The 25,569-nt window shown below is 41.6% G+C and overlaps 1 protein-coding gene across 13 annotated transcripts in view; it reads left to right on the plus strand.

The window, feature by feature from the left end:
- Carmil1 (capping protein regulator and myosin 1 linker 1) overlaps positions 1 to 25,569 on the plus strand; it is a 305,246-nt gene that overhangs the window by 274,058 nt on the left and 5,619 nt on the right. For 3 of the 13 annotated variants that reach the window (XM_087181828.1, XM_021260542.2, XM_087181835.1), the window contains 6 exons: positions 7,296 to 7,408; positions 13,265 to 13,694; positions 16,758 to 16,839; positions 17,969 to 18,181; positions 20,850 to 20,990; positions 23,515 to 23,664. In XM_087181828.1, the coding sequence (XP_087037954.1) occupies positions 7,296 to 7,408; positions 13,265 to 13,694; positions 16,758 to 16,839; positions 17,969 to 18,181; positions 20,850 to 20,990; positions 23,515 to 23,664 (1,129 nt within the window). Of the gene's footprint in view, positions 1 to 7,295; positions 7,409 to 13,264; positions 13,695 to 16,757; positions 16,840 to 17,968; positions 18,182 to 20,849; positions 20,991 to 22,864; positions 22,976 to 23,157; positions 23,183 to 23,514; positions 23,665 to 25,569 lie in introns of those variants that run through there. The other 10 variants (XM_087181832.1, XM_087181834.1, XM_087181830.1 and 7 more) reach the window with 7 other exon arrangements.

Genomic DNA, 25,569 nt, shown 5'->3' on the forward strand with positions numbered 1-25,569 from the left:
CAGGGAGGCTGGTCTCATAGACTAGTCAAGCGCAGTGCACAGCCTGAGCAACCCTCCAAGACCAATATTCTCATCACATACTGTTTCCTCAGCCTCTCCTGCTCTGTAATTCTAGGCCTGTGGCTTCTCATCCATGGTGATATGTTCAGCACTCAGAACACAGTGAATGTTGCTGAGTGATTATTGGATAAAGTGGTGGGTGGTGGGAAACATAGCTGGATGTGGTCACAACTTGTCTGCGTGGTCAGCAGTTACTTGCTATAGATTAGGCTCTTGTGTTTGGTTTATTGACCTCATTTGAAGGGTGTAGACTAACACCATTTCAAAACTAGAAACTCTTCCATAATGCATTATTTTCTAATTTATTTGATATTAGATTTTTTTAGTGCACTATTTCAGAATTATGAACATTTTCCTTTTAAGGAAAGACTTTGTGGGGTGGATACTAGAGATTGAACCCCAAGCCTTTGCACTAAGCTATATTCCTAACCCTTTTTGTGTTTTTGTTTTGAAACAAGGTCTCACTAAGTTGCCCAGATTGGGCTTGAACTTGAGATCCTCCTGCTTCAGCCTCCCAGAGTGTTGGTCTTACAGCCTGTGCCACCATGCATACCTAAAAGCTCTTTTCAAATAGGGAAAAAGACACCTTCCCACCCAATAACTCACACTGTAGATTCCAGATTGTTACTGAATAAATAGTTCTGTGGAAAATATTCATGGTATAATATATATATGAAATGATGGTTTAAGCGTCCCCATGTTTAAATCAGTGACTCTTGGAAAAAGACTTTTGTGTTCTCTTTTCTTTATGCATTTGAAAAGCCAAAAAAGGTGGAAGGAAGCTGTGAAGGGAGCTGGGGGAGGAGTGTACTAGAGACGAGGGATTCGGGATTTCTTTTCTCACCCATGGCTGGCATCTTGGCTGAGGTTCTGGTAACAAAAGACACATTAAGAGGAAAGCATGACTGAAGGTATATGATCTAGGTTTTCACAACATGGGCTCCTTCAGAACGGAGTACCCCAAGGAATAGGGAAATCTGTACTTTTCTGCCCAATCTGATGAAGAATCAAGTAGTTGAAGACACATGAGCAGACAAAGTGGGAAGGTCTCATGGTCCTGAGCTAGAGGTGGGTGCCTAGCAAGGCCTGTGAGCCCTGGGTCTTCTCTCAGAGTTGAGAACATTGTGCCCTCCAGGGACAGGGAGGGTGCCTGGAAGCAAAGCTTCATTACTGCTTCCAGAGCAAATGGTGAGGGAAGAGGAGTGGCTTTCTTGTTCCTGCTGTTTTCCTGAGTCCCCTAGGACCATATTCTGGGGTACTGTGTCCTGAATCCCATTGATGAATCCTACAGAAATTATCCTTTTGTCCCCACTCTGGGAATCTCCATTGAGTCCCATCGTAAAGGTTATGGCCAGAGGATGACGACACCTGCTTTTCCCCAGAGCTCTGTTGACTGGGAACCATGGTCACAAGCTTGTTCATGGTTTCATAGGGAAAGTGCTTTGCTTCATGATTTCACTGGGCTGACGGTTTTCCAGGTGCTGTCTTGTCTCACCCCAGGAGGTGGCCACCCATGTGCTGTCCCCACATTTTTCAGTGAGGACCAGGAAGAAGTGGATGATTGGGGTGTGATTACTTTTATTACCAGTGTTTGGTCACAGCAGCCATTTACTATTACCATTGTTTTTCTTACTAGGATTCAATAGACCTTGATCATCCTAAATGCTCCTTTCACTTTTCTGGAGCCTGTCCTTGACCTCGGCTGCCCCTGGTGAGAACATCTGGGTATCAGAATTCTCAAAGCCATGGCTAGCTCAAAATGCTGACACGCCATGTCTGCTGGGCCAAAAATAGTAACAGTGTAACTCTTGATTATTGTATCAAAAATATACAAATGAAAATTCTGTAAGTATGAAATGTAGGTGACCACTTTATTTTTAAAAAGGAACAAACATTTAATCTTGGGTCAAATTATAATCATTTAAAATTGCCAGAGTGCTGGGGATTTAGCTCAGTGGCGCCATGCCTGCCTTGCAAGCACAAGGTCCTGAGTTCAATCCCTGGTACAAAAAAAAAAGCCAGACATGTTATGAATGATGGGTATGGATTTAGCTCTATATTTTAATTCTCACCCCCCTCCAAAAACAAAAAACAATCATAACAAGAAATAAAATACCAACTTCTTTTTCTTTTATCCACTTAATGAGAATGTACATAAAGACTCCTAGCCTCTTGCTACAGCTGATGTGCACATAGAATTTAATATTCTACTGTTGCAGCAGAGCAGGGTGAGACCAACATGCTCACCTGCTCTCAGCAGCCATGGCTGGACAAGGCTTGTGGTCTTTCTGAGCCTGAGCAAACTTGTCTCTAAAATAACAGTATTGCAGCCAGGAAGGGTGGCACACATCTATAATCCCAGGACTCTGGGAGGCTGAGGGAGGCTGATCATAAATTCAATCCCTGCCTGGGCAACTTAGTGATTTACAGAGACCCCGTCTCAAACAATACAAAGATGTGAGTATATGGGTCAGTACAAAGTCCCTGAATTCAATCTCCAGTACTGCAAAACAAAACATACAAAAAACCACATTGCCTACACTCTTGAATTTTCATGAGAAATAAGTGGGACAAGAGTACACAGCCATGTATTAAATGCAAATATTGTCCATAGTATTGGCTGTCTTTATAATATGAATATGTTGCTCCATTCCTCACCCCCACACTGAAATGAAGAAGGGAAAGAGTCTGATTTGATGCCACTCTTAAGGAGCAAATCAACAAATTCTACAAAAATTCCTATTCAGAATTATTTTCTCATTGAAGGAATTCTCAGTCTTTTGGGGAAAGAGCTTCATATGGGTGAAATAAGCAGGGAATCCAGGTTCAGTGGCACACACCTGTAATCCCATCTATTCCAGTGACCAAGGCAGGAGGCTCCAGCCTGGGCAATTTAGCGAGACTCTATCTCAATGAAGTAAGGAGGGCCCAGAGGTGTAGCTCAGTGGTAGAGCCCATGCTTAACATGGATGAGGCTCTGGACACTATCCCCAGCACCAAAGTAGAAAGAAAAAAGAAACAGAAAAAGAATGGAAGTGTCATTTCTGAAAGTATTAGATTGTTCCAGCATACCTGTGAAAGGGCACAACAGAGAAAAGTTGGGGGAGGAACTGTAGAACACTGGCCACTCCAGGAGATAAACTTCTATTGTGTCAACTCTCTGGTATTTTGAAGTTTATTTCTCACTCATGTCATAGTTCATTGTGGATATTTCTGGCGAAGTACCCTATCATGAGCATCCAGAGGCTCTGCTGCCTCATTTTATGGCTCCACCTTCCTCTTTTGGTGCAGCCGTTCAGCTGGAGGATGATGTGTGTAAAGCCCTGCTGTGCATGGCAAAGGTTTGCAGGCCAGGCCTGAAAGCTGGGAACCTGACTTTCATCCGAATTCTCCCAGTGGGAACTTGGCCACGCTATAAATAAGCCTGAGAAATTCCATCCACAGGGCCTGCTAGGGACAGAAGGCTGTGGTGTGGCCTGTGTGTCACCCCAGCTCGGCTCCTGCCTGCTGCCTCCTGTCCCAACCACAGGCGAAAGGTGTTCTAAGAGAAACCAGAGACTGCAGGTATAGGATAGAACCCTGGTCTCTAGATCTGACCTTGCCACCAATGAGAACCATTTCCCCAGGGAGGGAGGTTTAAGGATGATCCACGAGTGACTCAAGGGAGTGTGAAGCCAGGGCGGACACCTGAGCAGCCCTTGACCTCCTCTGTGTTGGTGTCATACGCCTACACCTGCTTCCCTTTAGTGCCATGTCAGTACTAATCAGTTTGCAATGTGATCTTGGCACACCCCTGCCCCTCAGTCTGGGGATGAAACATCCAACTCTAATTAGAGCTGATGAACCCCTGCTAACTGTATTTCCTCCCGTGTTTGGAATGACAGCATTGCAGTGTTTGAAGGGCCTTTGAAGCCACCTTGTCCAGCCCCTCCTCACATGCTTAAACACCCTTATGCAGCTATCAGCTGGCCATTCCTTCCCCACTGACCTCTTTCTCTGAAGCTGCTGTTTTCTGAAAGCTCTAATTACTTGCAAATTATTTTTTGTGTTGTTAAAAATATTTTTAATTTAGCGGTCTTGTTTTTGTCTTCTGCAGTAGCACATGTTATTTAAGTCTCTTCTCTAGAATTACGAATATTTATGGATCATTACAAGGTCTGTTCTTCTTCAATCTAAATTTCCTCCTGTCTTCCGTGTTCCTCATACTATTCTGCCTGGAATCCATTTACAAGTCTTGTTACTCTCTTGTGAATAAACTGCAGGATTGGTCATTTCTCTCCCTCCTTTTAAAGACTGTATTCCTATTAATTCATCCACAGATTGCACTTACTTATGTAATTATTATATCATTCGGGTGACTGGCATTAGCTTACTGTCAGGGAAGGGCCTATAAGCATATTTCAGACAGAGGAAAGGAGCAAACGTGCAACAGAATTTAGAACATGTAATCAGAACTTACCTAGAAGTGCTAGTATACTTTCAGTTACAGCTCACAGCCCCCAAATGAACCATATTTCTACCCCTATTTGCAAAAGAATCTAGGAAAATAAAACTTTCAGTTGATCACATTGATTCTCTAAATAAGTTAGGATTTGTTACTAAGTAAACAAAAGACTAAAAAGAGATAGAAGTATAGCAGTTTCTGCTGTTATTTGTTCAGTTGAGAAAGTTTTTGTCTATCCTATTTCATTATTTTTGTTCAAAGAATGATGTTTGATTTTCATTTTTAGCATTCCCTGGGAGTGAAAAACTTTTCTTAACCTGCTATTGTGATGAATCTCATCAACAGATTTTTCTAACGTCATGCCACTATTGTTCATGGTATTTTTGCTGAGTTTTATTATACTGCTAGGCATTGTTTGCCAATATGTTAATAGGAGTTTTGCATCTGTGTGCATAAATGAGAGTCCCATACTTTTTCTCATGTAGACTGCCCATCTACTTTGGGCTTCACGGTTATACTATATTCATAATATGAGCTAAGAAGCTTTCTCTTCTTTCCTAGTCTGAAACAATTTGCCTTTAATAGAGATTGCCTGTTCCTCCTGGGAAGCCACTGGGGCTGAAGTGTCCATGATATACACTGTAGATTTTTTTTTTTAACTAGGGTTTTTTGTTTTTTGCTGTAGATCTGTTCAGGTTATATAATTCTTCTTGAGATCATTTTGATAATTTATATTTTTCTACAATATTGTCACTTAGTCTAATCATTTATTTATGGAATTCTTTTAAGATAGCTACATCTCCTTTTCTCTCATTTCCAGTTTATTTTAATGCCCTTACTCATTACTCAATTTTGTAGCTCCTTTTAATTCATCTTTTTCAAAGAATCAACTTTTTAGTTTATTCTCTCATTTGTTAATTTTATTTTACATTGCCTTCATTTTTTTCCTTTAGGTTCCTTTTTTCCACTTGCTTCCTTAGCTCATCAGTTTTCCATATTTCTCACTGGCTAACATATACATATAAGATCCTGTGGTTGTTCAGTTTGCTAATTAGCACTCTTGGGGTGTTTTGTTCCTTCCTGCCCATTTTTCTCCATCCAGTCTATGAAGACATAGTGAGTTTTGGCAGCTGCCCTGTCAAATCCAGGTGCGGTGCCTACTGTGTCTCCCTGCTGTGATCACATTAATAATTCTGGCAGAGGGAAGGCAGAGAGTGGTCTGAATTGTCTTCAGTCCTCATAATCACTGGCGCATCTTCTAGGCATTCGCAAATTATCCTTTTAGCATTTACTTATACACCCGAGGTGCAAAATCTGCCTTCTTTATTTGACAAATAACAGCAGCAGCAGTTCCGATTTTATTTGCAGGCGCTGTTCTGGGACTGCAAAAGCAGACAGAATGACCAGGGCAGATCTGAGGTCCTTGTCTTCCTCTTCACAGTTGCTCAACTCATTCCATTCTGATGTTTATCTTCCTTGACAGAAAAGATGAGAATCCAGTCTTTTCCTGTTCTAGAAAATGAGCTAAAGCAGCATGTGCATTTGGCTTTGAACTCTCTCATGGACTTCGTTTTGCTCCATGCTTGGGTTTCTCTGCTGCTCTTCTCCCAGCAGGTGCCCCCTCCTGCTGCTTTCAGATTAGCAGCAGCTGCATTTTAAAGCGTGCCTCACTGATGGTGTCCCTGAGATCCCGGACTTCTCAGAATCCATCCACTCTGGTGTCTTTATCTCTAAAATGGCACAGTTGGGCTGGGGACCCGAAGGTGCATCCAGCCCCACAGCTTGGCCTGGCCTTTGGGGAGCAGGTGGCTCTGTTTAGCTCTGCACCTCCTTCTCTGAGATCCTGACCTTCTCTACATCCCCAGAGAACCTCGCACCAACTGTGAATTCTCTTTTAAAGCGGAGGAGAAGATGAAGGCCAAGTGGAAAAAATTATACAAATAAAATGTGATGTTTTTCTCTTAGAACAGAAAGGAGACTCATTTGAGGAAAGCCCCATGTTAAGACCATGTGTCATGGGTCACATGCTTCTTAATCCATCCCACGGGTGACCTGTATGGGTGCCCCCTCACCCTCTGAGCCACTGTTTGATCTGTGAATAACCAACAACTAGGACGAAACTCTTCCTTTTCATCTCAAAGAAGAGATGTGAGAGTGAAGTCATAATATACAAAACATGTGTAAACTACAAAGCTCTTTCCCAATGCAAGGGACTGGTATTGCTATAGATAATCTATTCTCTATTTTTCAAAAAGAAAAATGGCGAGACAAGCAAGTTCTATATTACTTTGTCTTTGGGAGTCAATACAAATGTTGAAAGTGAGCTTCTTTTTCTGTTGTGCTCAGTTAAGAACTTCACTGGTTTTCTGTTTATTATAAGATGTAGGAAAACCTTGCTCTGATCAGTGTAAAGTACCACATAGATGAGGGGTATAATTGTTTCTACTATGCACATTATTCTCTTATTCACATTCACATTGCCTATTATCTGTTATCTACTCACTTTTCAGCATTTCTCAAATGTGTACTCGTCATAGCCTATTAGGTCCAAGCTTCTGATACACCAATCACCATGAGTCCCTACCAGGCAGAGTGTTTACACTCCACTCCATAGTTTCTTTCTGTCAATGTTATGGCTGTACACATGGCTTATATTCCAGTAGAGTATATAGTGCCCATTTCAGTGAGTCTTGTTCCTCTCATGTCCCATACATACCACCTTGGCTCTAACAATCAGTATTTACTGAGTTGAGTTGGATGTGAATTAATGTTGCTTTTGTTTGCTTTGCAGGTTTGTGCTGCTGGCATAGTCTCCCAAGATGGGGAGCAGAATGGTCTTATGGGGAGAGTGGATGAAGGTGTAGATGAATTTTTCACTAAGAAAGTGACCAAAATGGATTCCAAGTAAGTTTAATTCTCATATTGTAATACATCTCACATTTAGATTACTAACAATTACAACTTAACTTAGTGTATTAGTCTAACTGTATACATAAGATTTACTATTCTGTTGGTTTTACAAAATTTGTTCTCCAAGCCAGCCACATCAGTGTCACCTGGGAGCTTGTTAGAAGTGCAGATTCTCAGCCTGTCCCCTAGACCTACTGAATCGAAAACTGGAGGTGGGGGCTGGCAGTCTGTGTTCAGAAGCCTTCCAGGTTCTGCTGAAGCATGCTCAAGTGTGAGAACTACTGCAATATTCTAAAATCAAACTAAGAACCATACCACCCAAGGTATTTCTTGAGGGCAGTGATGGTGAACCTTTTTGAGTTTTTAGTGATAATATAAATAGCCAACTGTGGCACATGTGCCATAGGTTCACCAGTACTGCTTGAGGGCCTTATTACATTCATCTGGGTGATTCCATTACAGGGCTGTGAGCATCAGCAGGCTGTAATTGCTTTCTGTAGACATTGTTCTTGTCATAATGGGATGCATTTGCTGTTGGGGTCATGACTCAGTCATCCTTCAATGGCGTGACCTAATGGTGTCATAATGACAGCAGCATTCGTGGAGCGGCTTCAGGGTTAGCCTGTAAAGAGTTTTCTCTGCATTTTCTTATTAATTAGATGGCATTTCCTTAGAAGACAGTTCAGTGTTACTTCTGTGAATCTTTGTTTAACTTGAAACACTTAAGTTTGTAAGCATGATTTGTACCAAGTTATTTAATCCCCAAATAAATGTAGATCCATCCCATGAAACACTCCTAACATGTATCTGTGTTCGTGAAGTGTCTTCCTCCTTGAGATACAAAATTCAGGGATGAACTTAATCCACACTGATAAGCAGAGGACAAGAGGCAGGGCTCGGGGGGGAGGGGAGAACCAGTCATTCCTTATGTGAATGTGTCTTATTCACTTCAGCAGGATGGTGAGGTAGAAATAAGTTCAGTTTTTATAACCATGATAGTATAACTTCTTAATCTTGTAAGCTTTAGGACCCAATTATTTGTCATCATTGACACTGGCCTTGAAGCTGAGCATTGTATACTTGGCAAAATCCTATTCTGTCTTTCAAGATTCCCACAAGTGTTCTGCTTCCCACCAAAAAATTAACTGCTTTTTCTCTGCTGCTGACTTACTGGCTTTTCCTCTGAGAGTTTGTTTAGCTTTTTATTCTTTTATAAAATAAGGAGTAGATGGGTGTATTCTCTATGTTAAAAATCAAGAAATACCAAGATAAAACAAAATGAAAGTTCCATCTGATGAGTTACATTCAAGTTTGGTTTTGCAAATAGGATGCTGTTCTTCAGGAGCAATACCTGAGTCTCGTTATATCTTTTAACTTCAGTGTCTTACTACGGACCAGATTAAAAGTCTGACACTGCTAGTGATTGTATTGAGACGGTCTTTGCCTGTCTCCATATAAACTACAGATACTGTCATAGGCTCTTTATAGACTTCAGAACTTTGTATTTAGTTACCCAGGAGATTCATGAGCATTTGATGTGAACTGTCTGTATTGTTAAGCCTCCCCCACTGTGGTTTCCTCTTCTATTAATGCTGCTTTCATCTTTAATTGGTTTTGAATGAATTTATTGACTTTACTTGGTCCTGAATGAAAGTTGGATAAATTTTTTTGTTAGTACATATTTGGAGTACGTGTTTCCATCCATTCCTTGAGCAGAGTTTATTGTCGGTATATGCACATAACTCATTTTAATTCCTTTTCTCATCACTTTTCATCACCTCTTGCCCTTCCCCTTCTCTCCATCTCTTGATGCCCTTCTCATCTGAGAAGGACCCACCTTTCTACTTCCTATTATCTTTTATTTTACTCTTTCATTTATTTTGTTTGTTTGTTTTTTGTTTTTTTGTTTTGGTACTGGGGATCGAACTCTGGTCCTTGCGCTTGCGAGGCAAGCGGCAGAACCACTGAGCTAAATCCCTGGCCCATGTTCTTTCATTTATAATTTGGATTTCTCTTATAACAAAAAGCATGCAAGATTTAAGCTTGTATGTCTCATTTATTTCACTTAACATTGTGGTCTTACGGTGCATCCATTTTCCTGCAAATGACTCAAGTTTATTGTTTTTATGGCAGAATAGTACTTCATTGTGTGTCAGTACCACATTTTCTTTATCCATTCATCTGATAGACACACAGGCTGCTTCCAAGATTTAGCTGTTATGAGTTGTGCTGCTGTAAACATGGGTATGCATGTGTCACTGTACAGTGGACCCTCAAGTTACAACCAGCCTGACATAAAAACTTGGGTTAATTAGGTTAATGGAAGATTCATCTGCCTCTTCTTATCTGTAGCATGTACCCAGGTAAACATCCAGATCTCAGCTGTATTGACCTAGTTACAACTAGCCCTCAGGTTCATAAGCCAGAGATCCACTGTAATGCAGTGTCTTTAAGTCTTTGGGGAAATTGCCTACAAGAGAAATACCTAGATCAGATGGAATCTTAATTTTAGTTTTTTGAGAAATTTCCATACTAATTTCCATAGCGGTTTAACTAGTTTACATTCCCACCAACAGTGTAGAAGTATTCCATTTTTCCCTGTAGTCTCACCAGCATTGGTTATTATTTGATTTCTTGATGATAGCTATTCTCTTTGGGGTAAGATAGAATCTCAGTGTTATAATTGGCATTTCTCTAGTGGCCAGCATTGTTGACCATTTTTTCATATATTTATTGGTGATTTGTACTCCTTCTATGAAGTATCTGTTCATTTTGCTAGCCCCTTTTTATATTGGGTCTTTTATGGAGTCTAATTTTTTTTTGAGTTCTTTATATATTCTAGATATGAGTCCTCTCTCTGAGAAATAGCTGGCAAAAATTTATTCACATTTTGTAAGTTTTTCTTTATGCTCTGTTGGTTGTTTCTTTTGCTGTGCAGAAGCTTTTTAATTTGATATGATAATATTTGTTGATTCGCGGTATTATTTCCTGAGCAACTGAATTTCTGTTCAGAGAGTTCTTTCTTATGCCTGCAACCTCAGGAGTTTTACCTATGTTATCTTCCAGCAAGCTATGTGTTTCTGTTTTAGCCTTTAATTCTTTGATCTATTTAGATTTTAGATTTTAGTGAGTGATATGGGTCTAGATTCAATCTTCTGCACGTGGATAGCCAGTTTTCCCAACACCATTTATTAAAGAGTTTATCTTTCCTCCAGTGTGTAGTTTTGGCCTCTTTGTCAAAGATCAAATAACTGAATGTGCTCTATTCTATTCCATTGATCTTTGTGATGTAACTTCAAGTCCAGGATTGTGATGCCTCCTGCTTTGCTTTTATTACCAAGGATTGCTTTTGTTTTCTGGGTCTCTTCTGGTTCCATGTTAATTTTAGGATTGTTTTCTCAAGTTCTGTAAAGAATGCTGTTGGTATTTTAATTTCATTAAATCTGTATATCAATTTTGGAAATATCAATTTGGAAATATGGAAATTTGGAAAAAAAATCTTTCCATTTTTTGATGTTCTCTTTGATTTTCTTTTTCAGTGTGCTGTAACTTTCACTGTAGAGGTCTTTTACTTCCTTAGTTAGGTTAAATCCTACACACTTAATTTTTCCTTTTTTAAAATTTATATTAATGTAATATAGTTATTAATAAAAAAATATAAAAGCCATTCTATGAAAAAATAATTTTTCATAACAAAAATTATTAGAGAAGAATAATGGTAAATACACTGTGTGTCATGATCCTAAAAGAATATATTTTCATTTGCTAATCTATCAACTCATTTCCTAATGATATTATACCTATTTTTTTGCATAAAACATTGTAATTATTAACAAAGTATCTGACACTTAGTATAATTTTGAACACTTCCTCTGATGTCCCCTTATCATTTGGCACGAATTCCCTTCACCTTATCCCGTGTCTTTTTCTATTTGTATTGGTCGAAATCATTTTTACTTTACCCCTCTGTTTTGATGGAGCACTCCCTGCAGTTGCTTTCTAAGAAAAGGAGCACTGGAAATGAATTTATGTAACTCAGATATCTTCCTTTTTGATTAACAATGTCACTAGGTATAAAATTAGTTGTAGATTGGAATCCATTTTTTTCCATTTAATTTTATTTTACCCCATCTCCCCTCCTCAAGCCCCCTCCCCTCCCAATATACAAAAGCTTTATTGGTTGGAATCCATTTTATTTTAGAAGTTTGAAAACTGCTCCATTGTCTTTTATCTTCTAGTCTTCCAATATTGTCTTTGTTCATGACTTCTTTTTGTCATTCTGTAGAATCACTTGGGGTCGCCTTTGTGTTGAGTGTATTAAAATTTTAGGATAATGTGCTGTAGAGTAAGGTGTTTGTTTAACCAGTCTACTGGGGACTTGTAATGGACATGGAAATTCATGTCCATTGGTACTGGAACTTTTCTTAAGTTAGTTCCTTCACAATTTCTTTCTTTCCTTTTTCTCTGCACTCTTTCTCTTAAACTTCCATTATTTAACTATATTTCCCCTATTAGCCCATTAATTTTTACCTTTTCTCTTCTAATTTCTCATTCTTTATGTGTCCCTCCCCCACATTCTGGGAGATGTCTTGGAGTTGCATCAGACAGCCATAAGTTTCTACTTCTCCTATCACATTTTACTATTAGTCTTGTTTTGTGAGTGCATGTTTTTTTTTTAATCTTTCATGTTGAAATGGAATGGGACAGAAACAAGCTTCTTGGAAGTTTCTTCCTGGGGCTTGCTGACAAGCTTCATGCAGGGTGATCCTCTTGGAGTCTCTGTGACTGTCAGACTCTCCCAGACTTTCTCATGGGCTTTGTAAACTTGTGTACAGCTGCCACCTGTTTGGGATCCGGAGTAGAGAAGGGGTGAGGGCATCACTAGAGCCTCCCTGATCCACTGTTCTATAGTCAGCTCAGCTACATCCAGAGTTTCTCTGGTTTACTCTACAAAAAGTAACCCGGTAAATGGCTTTAGCCACCTGTCCTCTCTAAAGCTCCCTTCAGTGTTTCCTTCTGCAGTGATCTTGCTCTTTCTTTTGGAGCAGCACAAACCCACTTGCTTCTAGGCCCTTCAGTTTAGGTTCCAGCCTTTTCAGATCTATGAAGTTGTGCATAATTATTTGCTTCAGATTTTGTTGGTTTTGCCTTTTGTTCCCTGTGTGACTCACACCTTTTTTCAATCCTTTGCTGTAACATTAGTGGAAATTTGCAGGAGCTGAATGGGCATTCAGTCCTTCAGTCTTAACTGGAAAACATTTGTCTGTGATGCTGTCCCCATAGCTCATGTCACTTAATCTTTCTCCCCTTCTATTTCCCAAGTTGCGGAATATTCTCTTTCCAAAACCTCAAGTGAGGCTCACTCTGTCTTTGGACACTGTCACACCCTTCAGTAGTTGTTACACTTAAGCCAGGACCCTGTCTTTGAGGACTAGAGGTGGGTTTTCATGTGGTAATCATGTAACCCTCTCCGGTATTACCGCCCCCCTCCATTAAACAAGGCAGTTGCCCACCCACGTCTCCACTTAAGCCAGCCTCACTGGAAGTTCACACATGTAGAGACTTGTGACTAGAGCATTTGAACATTACCTCATCTCTGCCTTAGTCTTCCCACTGTTAACTGCATCTTCTCAGTCTTTCCTTGTGCATGTCTCCATTTTTCCTGGGTGGACATGAAGACAGTATTCCATGTTCCTCTCTCCCAAATTCAGTGGCTCCACTTTTTAAAGTGTCTCAGAATGGCAGCTGTGTGTGTTGCCACCTCCACGTTTATATCGTGGCTGAGTGTGCTGGCACTTGTATGTATAGTCAGACTCACAGGATCGATCCATGTCTTTCTTGGGAATGCAGGAGGACTTCCTCAAGAGGCTCCGAGTCCCACGAGCTTAGTGAAGGAGGAGATGAAAAGAAGAAGCGAGATTCTCGGAAAAGCAGCTTTCTCAATTTAATCAAGTCCCGATCCAAGTCTGAGAGACCCCCAATGGTCTTGATGACAGAAGAACCCTCCTCACCAAAAGGGGCCATCAGAAGTTCAGCCACAGATGCCCCCAGAAGGGAGCCGAAGGCCTCAGAGCACGATGGGAATTCAGACATCGCAGAGGAGATGAAGACACCAGACTCCCTTGAGGAGAGCCCAGGCGAGGAAGTAGGGCGCCTGGAGCGTGGGGACAGCAGGAGCAGCCCGCAGGGGGGACGCAGGTATGGCGTCCAGGTGATGGGTAGTGGTCTGCTAGCTGAGATGAAGGCCAAGCAGGAGCGGAGAGCTGCCAGCGCCCAGAAGGTAAGAGCCGTCCCTCCTGTGTGCATGTTGGTCGCCACTTAATTTTCATGGGAGACAGAATTACAGAAAAATAGCCTGTTGGTTAAATAAAAATCTAAGAACAAAGGATTTATCCAGGAAGAACTCAGGGCCAGACCATGAAGGCGGGCATGGCCTGTTTCCACTTCAGTCCTGGGTTATACTTGGGGGAGGAGCACGCCTGCTGGATGGGAGGTAGCTGGCCTTGAACTCCTGGCCTTTCCCATGGGCCCAGGGGCTTCCTTTGCATTTCATGAAATCTTCAGCCATTCCAGGGGTGCCCACATCCTGGGGCCACTGAGTCTGCAAGTCCAGGTGGACCCCTGAGGGGCCTTGGAGATAGGGGACTGACAGTCAGGTAAGAACATGGAAACCAGACTACAGTTATGTAAAGGCAGAATCTAGTCTCCAGTTATCCCATGAGCTGTCCCTTTTCCAAACCTCAAGGCCTTTTTCCATATCCTAGCTTTAAATGACCCAAGAAAAAGTCAAGTATCCTGTCAGAATTAATTGAATATTTTCTTGACTATTGATATATATTTATTCCTATGAAGAAAACTTTCAAAATTTCAAAATTTTTGAGTTCTCCAAGTATGTTACTTTTAAAGCATTTTTTATTGTTTTAGCCTCTTTTTAAAGTGTTCTTAGTGCCTTTTTTTTCTTTCCTTTTACCCTTGTTTTGTTCAATAGCCACTTAAAGAAATGTCTTTGTTACAATTATTAAGAGAAATATGCCCGTGTTTCACTCTGGTTTTAGTTTCTTTGCATTATCCTGAGTGATTTTTACTTTTACAAAATGGAGTTCCCCAAAGAAAAGAAAATGGAACATCTGTTTTATTTGAAATATCAGAAGAAAATTCTCTCCAGTGAACCCTTGATTTTCAGAGAGTAATGGTAAACTACATGCCAGATATAGAAGGCTCTTTTATGTTACTTCTAAACAACTCTTTTTCATTAAATCCTGCATCCCACAGGCATTCACAACTGTTTAGCATGGCCTCCCACCAAAAACACCAGCATTGTCTAGCAATTGCCTAGTTCCTGATCCTTCCCAGCTCACTCATGAGCCCTTTGGAAGGGTTAAGAGGAAGACTGTGCAACTACATCCTGCCAGTTAGTTCTACAAAGGAGGCATAACATGACCCTTAGTGATCAGAAAATTTTATTTTATAAATTTTTTTTTAACAATGAGTGTACTGTTTTCACTAGTGAGCTGTTTATTTTGTCACTGTTTTCAGTGATGAACAGCTGCTTTTTGGTGGAAAGATGAGAAATTTTGGAGTGTTTTTTTCCATGTGCCTTGGATTGATATATTAATTGACTCAAAGTGACAGAATCCTTATGGTTTATGTATTTGTTGGAGGTGCACACTGATATTCCCGTAGCGCCATCTAGTGTCAAGTTAAACAACCACCATCATTGAAAATTTTTATCTGAAATTCAGACCAGTCATGGGTATTCCATCTAAAAAAAATTTTTAAAGGATTTTTAGCTTTAGAACATTTCCTTTAAAATGCCATGCCTGTCTTTACAAAGGTAACAGTGTAAACAACTATGGTCAATACATTGTGGGGAATATAAATGTTGTTTTCAACCTCTCAGAAGAATTCTCCTTACACTATTGGCATTTAATACATTCATTTAAAAGAAAAGAATGGTGAATGTGAAGATAGGTCATTTTTCACTTATTAGCAGAAGGGGATAGCAGGTTGTGAAGGCCAAAAGGTTGTATCTTTTCTTCTGAGAGCCACCAGCTCTGCTGCCTGGCTGCAAAAACAGTTGGCATTGCCTTGTTTTTTCCTGGTTTTGCACAATTTTGGATTTATAACTACTTCGGAAAATCTGGGAGAGAAAAGGAGAAAGAAAACAAATTAAGTTGCAGGCAAATGAAGTTCTGGGTCTGAAGGATAAGGAGGTCCTCACCCTGAAGTGCTGGGAGCACCTTTGAAAGAACCTGGAAGGGAAAGGTCCCCAGTGAGACTTCCTGGCTGACAGACACGTGTCCTATGCACAAAGCACTGGCATGGGGCTTCCTTCAAGCTAAGGTCACATGGTGATGCCACCTTGTGTGGCCCCTATAGCTGTAGGGCTAGATGCACACTTCTTCTCCCAGACCCACTCACTCCCTCCTCTAGGGAGAGTGGACCTTTTGTTTCTCTTGATGAAATCCCTCGGCATCCATGGCACTTCCTCTGATGGACAGAGCTGGCACCTGGGTTTGGGGATGCACTGAGCAAGCAAGATCTCAGCCATATTCACTAATTCCTCCAGTGTCACCCAGACCATTTTAAAGCTGGGATTGGCAGCAGATTCTTGCTTTTTGGGTTTGTCAGAGGAAGGAACAGGCTGTCTGGGGAATAACCCTGCCTCCTGCTCCACCTGCCCACCTCATTTTTGTTTCTTAGACAAGAGGTAGGTGTAGATCATTTTGGTCAGTAGACTTTGCAGATATTACTCAAAGTCTGGGCTTTTTATTTCATGCCCTTTTTGCCGTGCTCTAATGCAGACTTCTGCATTGTAAAGGGGAAGGCTTATTTCCGCCTTGTCAGCTTCAGCTACTTCCCTAAGACAGTGGCACTTAACATGCCTTGTCTTTGTCATCACACACTCCTCTGTCTTTTTAAAAATTAACTGAGGACTGGGGTGTAGCTCAGTGGTCAAGCTCTTACCTAGCATTGCTTTAAAACTAGAAATTGTTGTAAAGCAGATGTGGATAGTGTCCTGTAAATGTGTAGAGTAGGAGTGTCCCCTCACATCGAGCATCAGGTTTGCCAGGCACATAGGTGTCAGGCAAGAAAGACAAGAAGTGTCACTGAGTCACTAGCTTCCCCTGGCCCACACACCTCTCACCAGGGGGATCCTTAAAACCACGAGTCTAGAACCAAATGTGTTTCACGTGGCTGTGTTCCAGCAGTAAAGGCCTGGGGTTATAAATAAGCTAGACATGGTATTCTTTGTTGTCACTTATTTTACCTACTTTTTTCCTCCTTTTACCTACTATTAACTTACACTGGTGGTGGTGGGGGGGGTGCTTGAATTTTTTAGAAACTTGGGAATGATGCCATATCCCAGGATTTTCCAAGCCCAGCTTTGAGCAGCGTGGAACGGTTGGACGGAGGTGGCGCAGGTGAGCCAGGCCATGCTGTTGCCCTTGAGAAAGATCACTTTTGGCTTCAACCATCACCTGTGATTGACAAAAGAGAAATAAAAACAGGCAGCGGAGGGAAAACCTCTGTTCTGTGTGTTCTCGGCTGTCACCTCGGAGAGCCAAGTCCCCTGTCTGATTGCTCTCCCCTCTGGGTGGGTCCTCCCATGATTGAAGCCTTGTGCAGAGAACTCCTAAACTCAGGGCAATTTGGAGGGGACTGGGGTGGGGGAGCAGGCACTGGGACATGGTTGATGGCATGTGGAAGGTGGAGGTTTTGTTTGCTATCAGGGAGTAATCTTCCTCATAATTTGAATATGCATGAAATCCAGTATTCTTTGTTCCTCTGAATTTTTAGGTGGAATAAAAGGATAAGATGCCTTGGATGGAAACTGGGCAGAAACTTGTAAATTGGATGTTAGGGTCCTGGTTTTGCTGTTGGATGCTCTTCTGACTTTCTGTAGTACCTTTATATAGTAAGAGTTGAACTATAAATTATATTTAATCAGCTTATTTTTGCCAGTTATCTGGTTAAGTACCAATATGGATGGAGATGCAGAATGGGAGGACATTTCTGGAGAGCTCTTCTAACCACCAGGCATGAGCTGTGGCCATCACCATAGCCCTGCTCACTCAAAACCTGTAGCCACAACCCTGCTTGATGGTTGTCTAGAACTGAGGAGCTTCCAGTTGACTGTATCAGACCTGAGGATGATCTCCTTCAGATGCATTAAGAGCCGCTTTTCTCTTTGTACAAGATTATGGACCTCTCCACTATGAACTGTTAAACTTGCCATTCCTGGAGTAGTCAGGGATGATCAGAAAAGCACTGTCAAGGGCCAGCAATGTAGCTGAGTGACATAGAGCCTGCCTGGCAAGCACAAGGTCCTGAGTTCGATTCCTGGTACCAGAAGAAAAAAAGCACTATCAAGCTCATTACTTTCTGTGAAGAATTTTAATCCTTTAACCACATATTTTGGGTCTAAAATATCTATGATGAGAAATGATAGTAATGATTGTATCAGTTTGTACCAGTCTTCCATCTTCAAATTATTGGTTTCTTTGACTTATGGTTTTCAAGTTTGCTTTTTTTGCCACTTTTTTTTTTTAGTGCCTAAATTGCACCCAGGCCTTCCAGAGAACCGCTTTGGTTTGGGCACTCCAGAAAAGAATGCCAAAGCAGAACCCAAAGTGGAAGTGGTCTTGAGGTCTCGCAGCTCCTCCAGCACACCGACCAGCCCAAAGCCCCTCCTGCAGTCCCCCAAGCCCACCCTGGCAGCACGGCCCACCATCCCGCAGAAACCGAGAACGGCCTCCCGGCCTGGTAAGGCTTTGCCTGGCCTGGAAGTCACACCAAGGCCAGGCAGCTTCTCAAGGCTGGTGGACCCAGCCAGTCTCCATGGGTACTGGTAAACTGGGTGCAGGAGCTCCTGTGGGGACATCCCAAGAAACCCACAGGGAGATAGGAAAGGGGCAAGAGCTGGGGGATTCATTTCCTTTGTTCAACACCAAGACTCATGTGCCAGTGTTGGGGGCCCTGAGACTGCCCTTGTTTGCAGGGCTACAGACTGGTTGCTAGGTGAGACAGGAAAGTGAGCCCTGTGTTGTGACTCCATGTGTGACTCGGTATTCTGAAATCAGTTACCTGAGTTTAGACGGTTGCAAAGGCTGAGATGTAAGAATGAAGATGACCAGAGGAGAAGGCACACACTCTTGTTTTCACACCTTATTCTGGGACATATTAAGGGTTTACAACAGAATTTGCAAACTGTGGGCCAGTGTCTAAAAAATAAAGTTTTACTGGACAGAGCCACACCATCTGTATTGGGTTTGTCTGTGGTTGCATTTGCAGACAGTGACTGGGCATAGTACTTGCAGCAGGGCCATGTAGTCTAAGATGTTCATTCTTTGGCCATTTACTATGAAATTTTCTGATTATTAACTTAGAAAATCTAATGATAGAAGAAACTTTAAAATATTAGAAATGGATTAGGCTTGACCTTACTCTCTTCCACAAAGTCTACCTCAAGTCTTTTTTCTTGAACAACTTTCCATTGTAAGATTTTTCATACATAAAGAAAAGTTGAATGAGTATCATAACGAACCCCTTTTCCCTACAAATTAGGCAAGCAGGGATAGAGATAGTCAGATCATCACTGTCATCAGCATGATGATGGCTCCTCTTCTTTGGGGGGGAGCAGTGTGTTCGGGGAATCGAACTCAGGACTTTGCACTTGCCAGGCAGGTGCAGCAGCACTCAGCTACATCCCTGGCCCAATCATGGCTCTTCTTAACTGAGTCCTTAACTCTGCCAGGCACGATACTAAGCACTATATGTGGACACACTCTCACTATGCTCCTTTCTGCTGCATTTCACATCGAGGAGTGAGAGGCACAGGGTGCTAAGTTTGACAGCCCCATCCGTGGGGAAGTGAAGCCTGGCACCTGCAGTGGGAGGCAGTCTCCTGCTGACCTTCCCTGTGGGCACACACATATCAAATAGGATGTAGAGCCCACTATGCTAAGTAAGTCATCATGCAGGTGAATTGGATAGAAGGGGGGAAAAAGCCATAACCTGTTTGCCCAAACTGGTAGATTTTTCCCATTTTATCTTATACATTCAACTCATTCCCCATAGAGCCAGCCTGGTCAGTGTTCATCAGTTTCCTTTGGGAAACCCCAGTATGTTGTCATCTAAGAGAAGCCATGAAGGAGGGAACCTTGAGAAACTGACTCTTAGGAACTCCTGATTCTACTGCAACTTTTTCCCAAAAAAGTGCTTTTATGGTGGGAAACACAAGCCATTCCTAGTGGATACAAAATACCTTCATCATAGAATGAGTAGGGAAAATAGTCAAAGAAAACATTAGGAAAAACATTTTAAATGAAAAGCTAAAACTTCTCAAAAGGCGGTTTGGCCCTAAGATTTTGTATCAGGCAGTTGTTCCTCTAGTCTAAAGAAAGGAAACGACTCATAAAATGAATCTAATCCAGTCTGTAGAATATTTCGGCTCCCCAGTTGTAAATGCTGAACATGAGACCAGCTGAAATCCAATATTCTGTTGCAAGAACTTTTTAATTTTCAGTTTACTTACCAAATACACTCATTTATTTTATAGCATGTATTTTGAGAGTTATGATAACAAGCAGTTGCTCTTAGCAGAGCATGAGAACTGAGCAAACATTTTCAAATGCACCTCCTTGTTTCTTCTGTACTAGAGTTCTGAGAGGTGGTCAGGGTCCGACGTCTGGTCATATCTCTGCTTTTTTATGAAGCAAATAGGTGACTTGAATTGAACGTATAAGAATGAAGAGAACAGGCTGTGGGTCATGTTCTACACACACATGTGCACATGCCCATGCCCATGCCAACTGGAGACTTACCGTGCTGATAAGAGAACAGAGAAAGGAGTGAGGTTCAGTAAACCTTTGCAATTAGAGTGAAGCACCACAGGCTGTAGGAGGAAGAGGCTAGAATTCTAGTCCTAGCTATCTTGTCATCATTTTAGCTTAGCAGATCATTTAATCTTTTCATTTGTCCAATGACCAAAGTTCTTTGTGATTCTAAAAATCCATAATTCTGAATTATTTCTAGGGACCTTCGGTATGTATATGTAGGTACATGAACACACGTATGATTGCATGTATGTTGTGATGCTGTACTATAATAACTTGGAACAACAGCATTATGTTTGAGGCAGGAGAAAGGTGTGGCTCACCTATAGTCTGATTTCCAAATATCAGCCCATTGAAATGCTCTGTCTGCAATGTAGATTCACATCTATGCCAATTATAATCTTTTATTTTAGTATTCATCATTTTTTGTTTTTGTTTTTGGATCCTTGACTAAGCAAGAACACAAAAGTAGTTAGGCTGGAAAATGTTATGATGCTTTTTTTTTCTGAATCATCTGTATGTAATGATTTACCTGGCTCGTATGCTTTGAATTCAGTTTGTGGAAGAATTTGATTCCTGTGTTTTTCTCTCTGCAGAGGATGTCCCAGACTCTCCCTCTGGCCCTAGTTCCCCTAAAGTTGCTCTGCTTCCTCCTATCCTGAAAAAAGTTCCCTCAGACAAGGAGAGAGATGCACAGAATAACCCCCAGCCCAGCCCCAGGACATATTCCCAGGAAGGTAAGCACTTCTTTTCTCTGGGACTGTTCTCCCCAAGGAGAGTCATTTCAAAAGAAAAAATCTTAATCCTGGATTTAACCGCTATCTTAGAGTTCAAGTCAGCATCCCTTGGATTAAATTCTTAGAACCAGGGTAATAGTTTAGTTTAGAAACAGTCTGCAGCATTATTGAAGACACTGGACCTGAAAGAAGAATGAGACTTGTAGCTGAGAGGCGTGAATCACTAGGTGTTCCTGAGCTGGCTCCCAGCACGTGAGGGGCTCATTAAACAGCATTCGTGGCCTGCTTGGTGCTGCCTGTAGATTTCTAGGTCCGTTCTTTCCCTGGTTGTTATCGGTACCCATTGCCAAGGTTCTGGAACAGTGAGCACAGTGGAGCCCAGAGACCTTGTAGCCCATCCTGTTCATTCAGCCACGAGTCACATGCTTCTCTTCCTTGGGAGTGCAACACCTGCGTGAATACTCTCAAGGGGGTCATTGCACCATTTGTTTGTATGCTGTGACTTGAATACTTCCACCATCAGTTTAAGTTGCCAGCTGTTCCATCACTCACCTTGGCCATTCAGTTGCCTTTTGCTTTCTGTCCCATATAAAGTGGAATATAAATGCTGTCTCTAAACTCCACCTCTACCTGTAAAGAAATTCTGGAGTCACACAAGCCATCACCCATGTCCATGGCTCTTACTGTGATTTGGAGTTAATGCGTATTATTTTAAATTTGTTTGTGCTAGAATCCTTTGATCTCTGACATCTTCCTACTTTAGTCTATTTTCCTTTATTGGTAGTAGTCTTGGGTTGAAATTAATAAAAGGTTTTACTGAATATGTTTTTGTGGCTTAGGAGTCTAGTCAAACAAAACATTGAGTACTTTCTCCACTCTGCAGATGTATTTGGTGAGAAGAAACCTCACTTACCTATTTCTAAAACGAAGAGCCAGGCATGGTGGCACATGCCTATAATCCCAGCACTTGGGAGGCTGAGGCAGGATTGCTGTGAGTTCCAGGCCAGCCTGGGCTACATAGTGAGTTCAAGGCCAGCCTGAACTACATAGTGAGACCTTGCCTCAAAAAAGAAAAAAAATCCAAGACATAAAAAGGTAGAGTTTTGATTGAACCTGGAAAACTTCAAGCCACAAAACTAAAGCCACAAAAGGTGGCTGGTAACTATAATCATTTCACACATCATAAGTAAATGTAAGAGTTCCTATTCAGCCAAGTCCCTTAGAAGACTTGGTGTAAAAGGAAGAGCCTTCCGGGGTGCTGGTTCTAGGTGACCTGAGCTTCTAATTGTCCCTGGGCAGCTCGATTCTTAACATGCATCGCCTCTCCATTCGCGCCTTCATTGCCTCTCTTTTCTGCACTTGCTCACTTACATCCTCGCTTTTAAGGAAGCTTTGGCAATACTTTTGGGGATTTTGTCAGGAGAAAATGGGGAAGGGGTTGTAGTGGTAAGTAGAAGTGTTCATCTTATTAAAAGCCATGGCAATATTGAAGGATTCTTAAAAGTCAGAAGGTTCAGTAAAAAAATCATTGTTGTGATGTATCAGGAAAAATTTTTTTTTGGATGCCAGGTGATGGTAAAACAAGGCCTGCAGTAACCACCCCCATCCCAGCCTCGTGAGTAGTGGTCTCTGTATCATAGAACCTTTCCAGTTGACCAAGTGGATGACATGCTGGATGCCACTAGTAGTGGCTTTTAGCTGCTGTGACGAGTTACATGTTCTTTTCTGAGAAAGTTAGATGTTGGGTTGTTCCTCAAACATTTCAAGAATTTCCTCATTCCCCCAAGAGCAAATATTATGCATGGTTCATGCTCCCATTTTCCAGTGGGCTGGTTGGGACTGCAAAGCTGTGGAGACCATACTTTCTCACATAGGATCCAGAATAAGCTAGTCACGAGACGTTATGCCAGTGCTATCACGTTGTGTTGAAGTTGGCCCAGAAATACACGTGCTGTTCTGAGAAAAGCTTGGGAATGTCTGAGCTGGTAAGATATTTAACTTCAGCTTATTCCCTAGCTCCTCTACTAAGGTGGCCCAGGAATGGCAGCCACTCGGGAGTCCTGTTGTTTTCCTAAGAAACTGTTCCTGCTGTCCTCATTCCTATTTTCTTGTATATTATTCATGCTGGTTAATTCGTTTCCTTGTTCTGTGCCTCCCTTTGGACTAGCTTGCCCAACTAATTTCTGAAACAGGTAAATTGCTGTGATTCTTCTGAGTTGTTCCATAGTAAATGTGATTTTTGTTAATCCATCGTGGAATCAAAATGGTAATTCTGGGGCCTTTTTGTCAGTACCTTTTTGGGGCAGATTCAGAGCTCACCTCATTTTGCACGACATTTCCATAATGTTGGCTGTTGAATTCTGTAGAGAATGGTGTATCTGCCCAGGACCAACTCTATAAGTTCTTGAATCCTAAGTTGGGTGGGTGAGCTGATATTTAATTTTTAATATTAATATTTTAATATTAATGTCAACCCCTTGATGTATTTGAACTATAAAGGGTAAAATGAATCCCTTTTCCTCAGTAGTGCAAAGAGGAGATTATTACAAAAGACATTCAGATCATGACAGTGGCAAGCCTTCCAGTAGAGGGAAAAGATCTTCAAAACTGTCCTCCACCATTGCAGAAGAGGAAGTGAATGCAATTGGGCACAGGAGGTCACAGCCAACAAATGGTTAGAGCCTTCGATTATCATCCCTTGCCAACCTAGAGCTTATGAACTGGCACTAACAAAAACAAGCTTCCATGGAGTAACTTCTATTGTGGGACTGGGACAGGGATCAGTCATACAGCAGAATTTTTATTCATTCTAAATGGCAACAGGATGGTCCTAATGTTGGAGGCAAAATATATTGACTCAGCAATCTAAAATTAGATATTATACAAGAACGATCAAGTTACCTGCGTGACTTGTCCATCAAATTTTCATGATCTCGAAGGTTTGTTTTTATATTTGGGGTCATTCATTCCTTCTGTTCATTTCCTCTTATACCTTTTCTGCTACCTTTCAGCTGGGATTGGGTCAGAAATTCTTAGAGTAACAGAATTTATTCCCTTAGAGAATGTTGGCCTGATACTTGCCACTCTTTTAGGAAAAGATCAATAAAAATGCAGACCTGGGGTCATGCACATGGTCTTTCGGTAGACATTTTGTGACCCTGTAGTAAGAAAGAAAAGATAGCCAATTAACTTTTTAACTTTGAGGAGCAGTTAATTCTCTTTTCCAGTGATTTTCTTATTCCTTTTCTGTCTTCTGTTCCACCCTGTAGTGGATTTTGTAGTGTTCTGTTCAGGTGAGAACAGACTCAGCAGACAAAAGGGACACAGATTCCAACTCAGTTTGAACCTCCATCAAGGCGTTTTAGAACAAGCTTTGCCAACTCAAAGAGGAAATGTCTGTTCTGTGATTGAAGTACTCCTTGCCGGGGATTTAGCTCAGTGTTTTCACCACCTGCTGCGCAAGCACAAGGACCGGAGTTTGATCCCCGGTACCAAAAATAAAAAAATAAAAATAAAGTACTCCTTATCCCCCTGGGTAGTAGATTTTCATACATATGATTTGAAGCTGGGCATGGTGGTCTGTGCCTGCAATCCCAACACTCTGGGACTCTGGGAGGCTGAGGCAGGAGGATGGCAAGCCTCGCCTGGCCAACGTAGTGAGACACTATCTCAAAATTTTAAAAAAAATTTTAAAGGGCTAGAGATTTAGCAAAGGTCTGGGGTTCACTTCCTAGTACCACACACACACACACACACACACACACACCCTGAAAAATCACTTAAAGCAACTTTTAGCATCATGAAAGAAGACTGTATAAAATATTCCAATTTCTGAGATTTTCCTAAAGGGCTTCTGTCTTTGGAATAAGGCTTTTTTCTTCCAGTAAAACTTCATCAGTGGTTACTGTATAACGCACATGGGATCCCAGGGGTGAAGCCTATGGCCCAGCACTGTTGTATTACTCTGTGCCCTCTGCCAGTCCCTCAGGAAGCATTTCAGGACACAAGCTAATGAGAGTAACCTTATCATAGAAATAACTTATTTTCATTGCAGAAGGGTGAACCATGTGCAAATGCTCAAACATGAACACTGTACTGTGCATAATAAACCTTGTGTGTCCTCTCCACCTTTAACTCCAGTGGGAAATTTAAAGCTGTACAACCCAGTGAGTTGGGACTGGGTCACCTCAAAGGTGACCTGCTGTCTTTGTAAGAATGTACAGCCCCTGATACAGACTTTAAAGCAAAACAGTATTTCCCAGATCATCACCAGGAACCTCGTTTATGACCAGCCAGCCCCGCCAGAAGAGCCTGGAGTTCTGAGGCACACTAGCTAGAGGACAGGGTGGACATTAGGATGCCACCTGCAGCATAAAGCAAAGAGTCTAAATCATCTAAGCATAGAACAAGATAGAACATTCTCTTGCCAGGTAGCAAGTGCCCTAGAGAAAACCAATTGAATTGGTCCATCACTTTTTTTTTCTTTTTTTTCTTTTTCTTTTTTTCCCTTTTTATGGTGCTGGGGGATGGAAACCAGGACCTTGCACATACTCAGCAGGTGCGCTACCATTGAGCTGCA

This window comes from Heterocephalus glaber, unplaced genomic scaffold (assembly GCF_053883595.1).
Source record: "Heterocephalus glaber isolate CG9 unplaced genomic scaffold, H.glaber_assembly_v1.0 deba00001472, whole genome shotgun sequence".
Lineage (NCBI taxonomy): Eukaryota > Metazoa > Chordata > Mammalia > Rodentia > Bathyergidae > Heterocephalus > Heterocephalus glaber.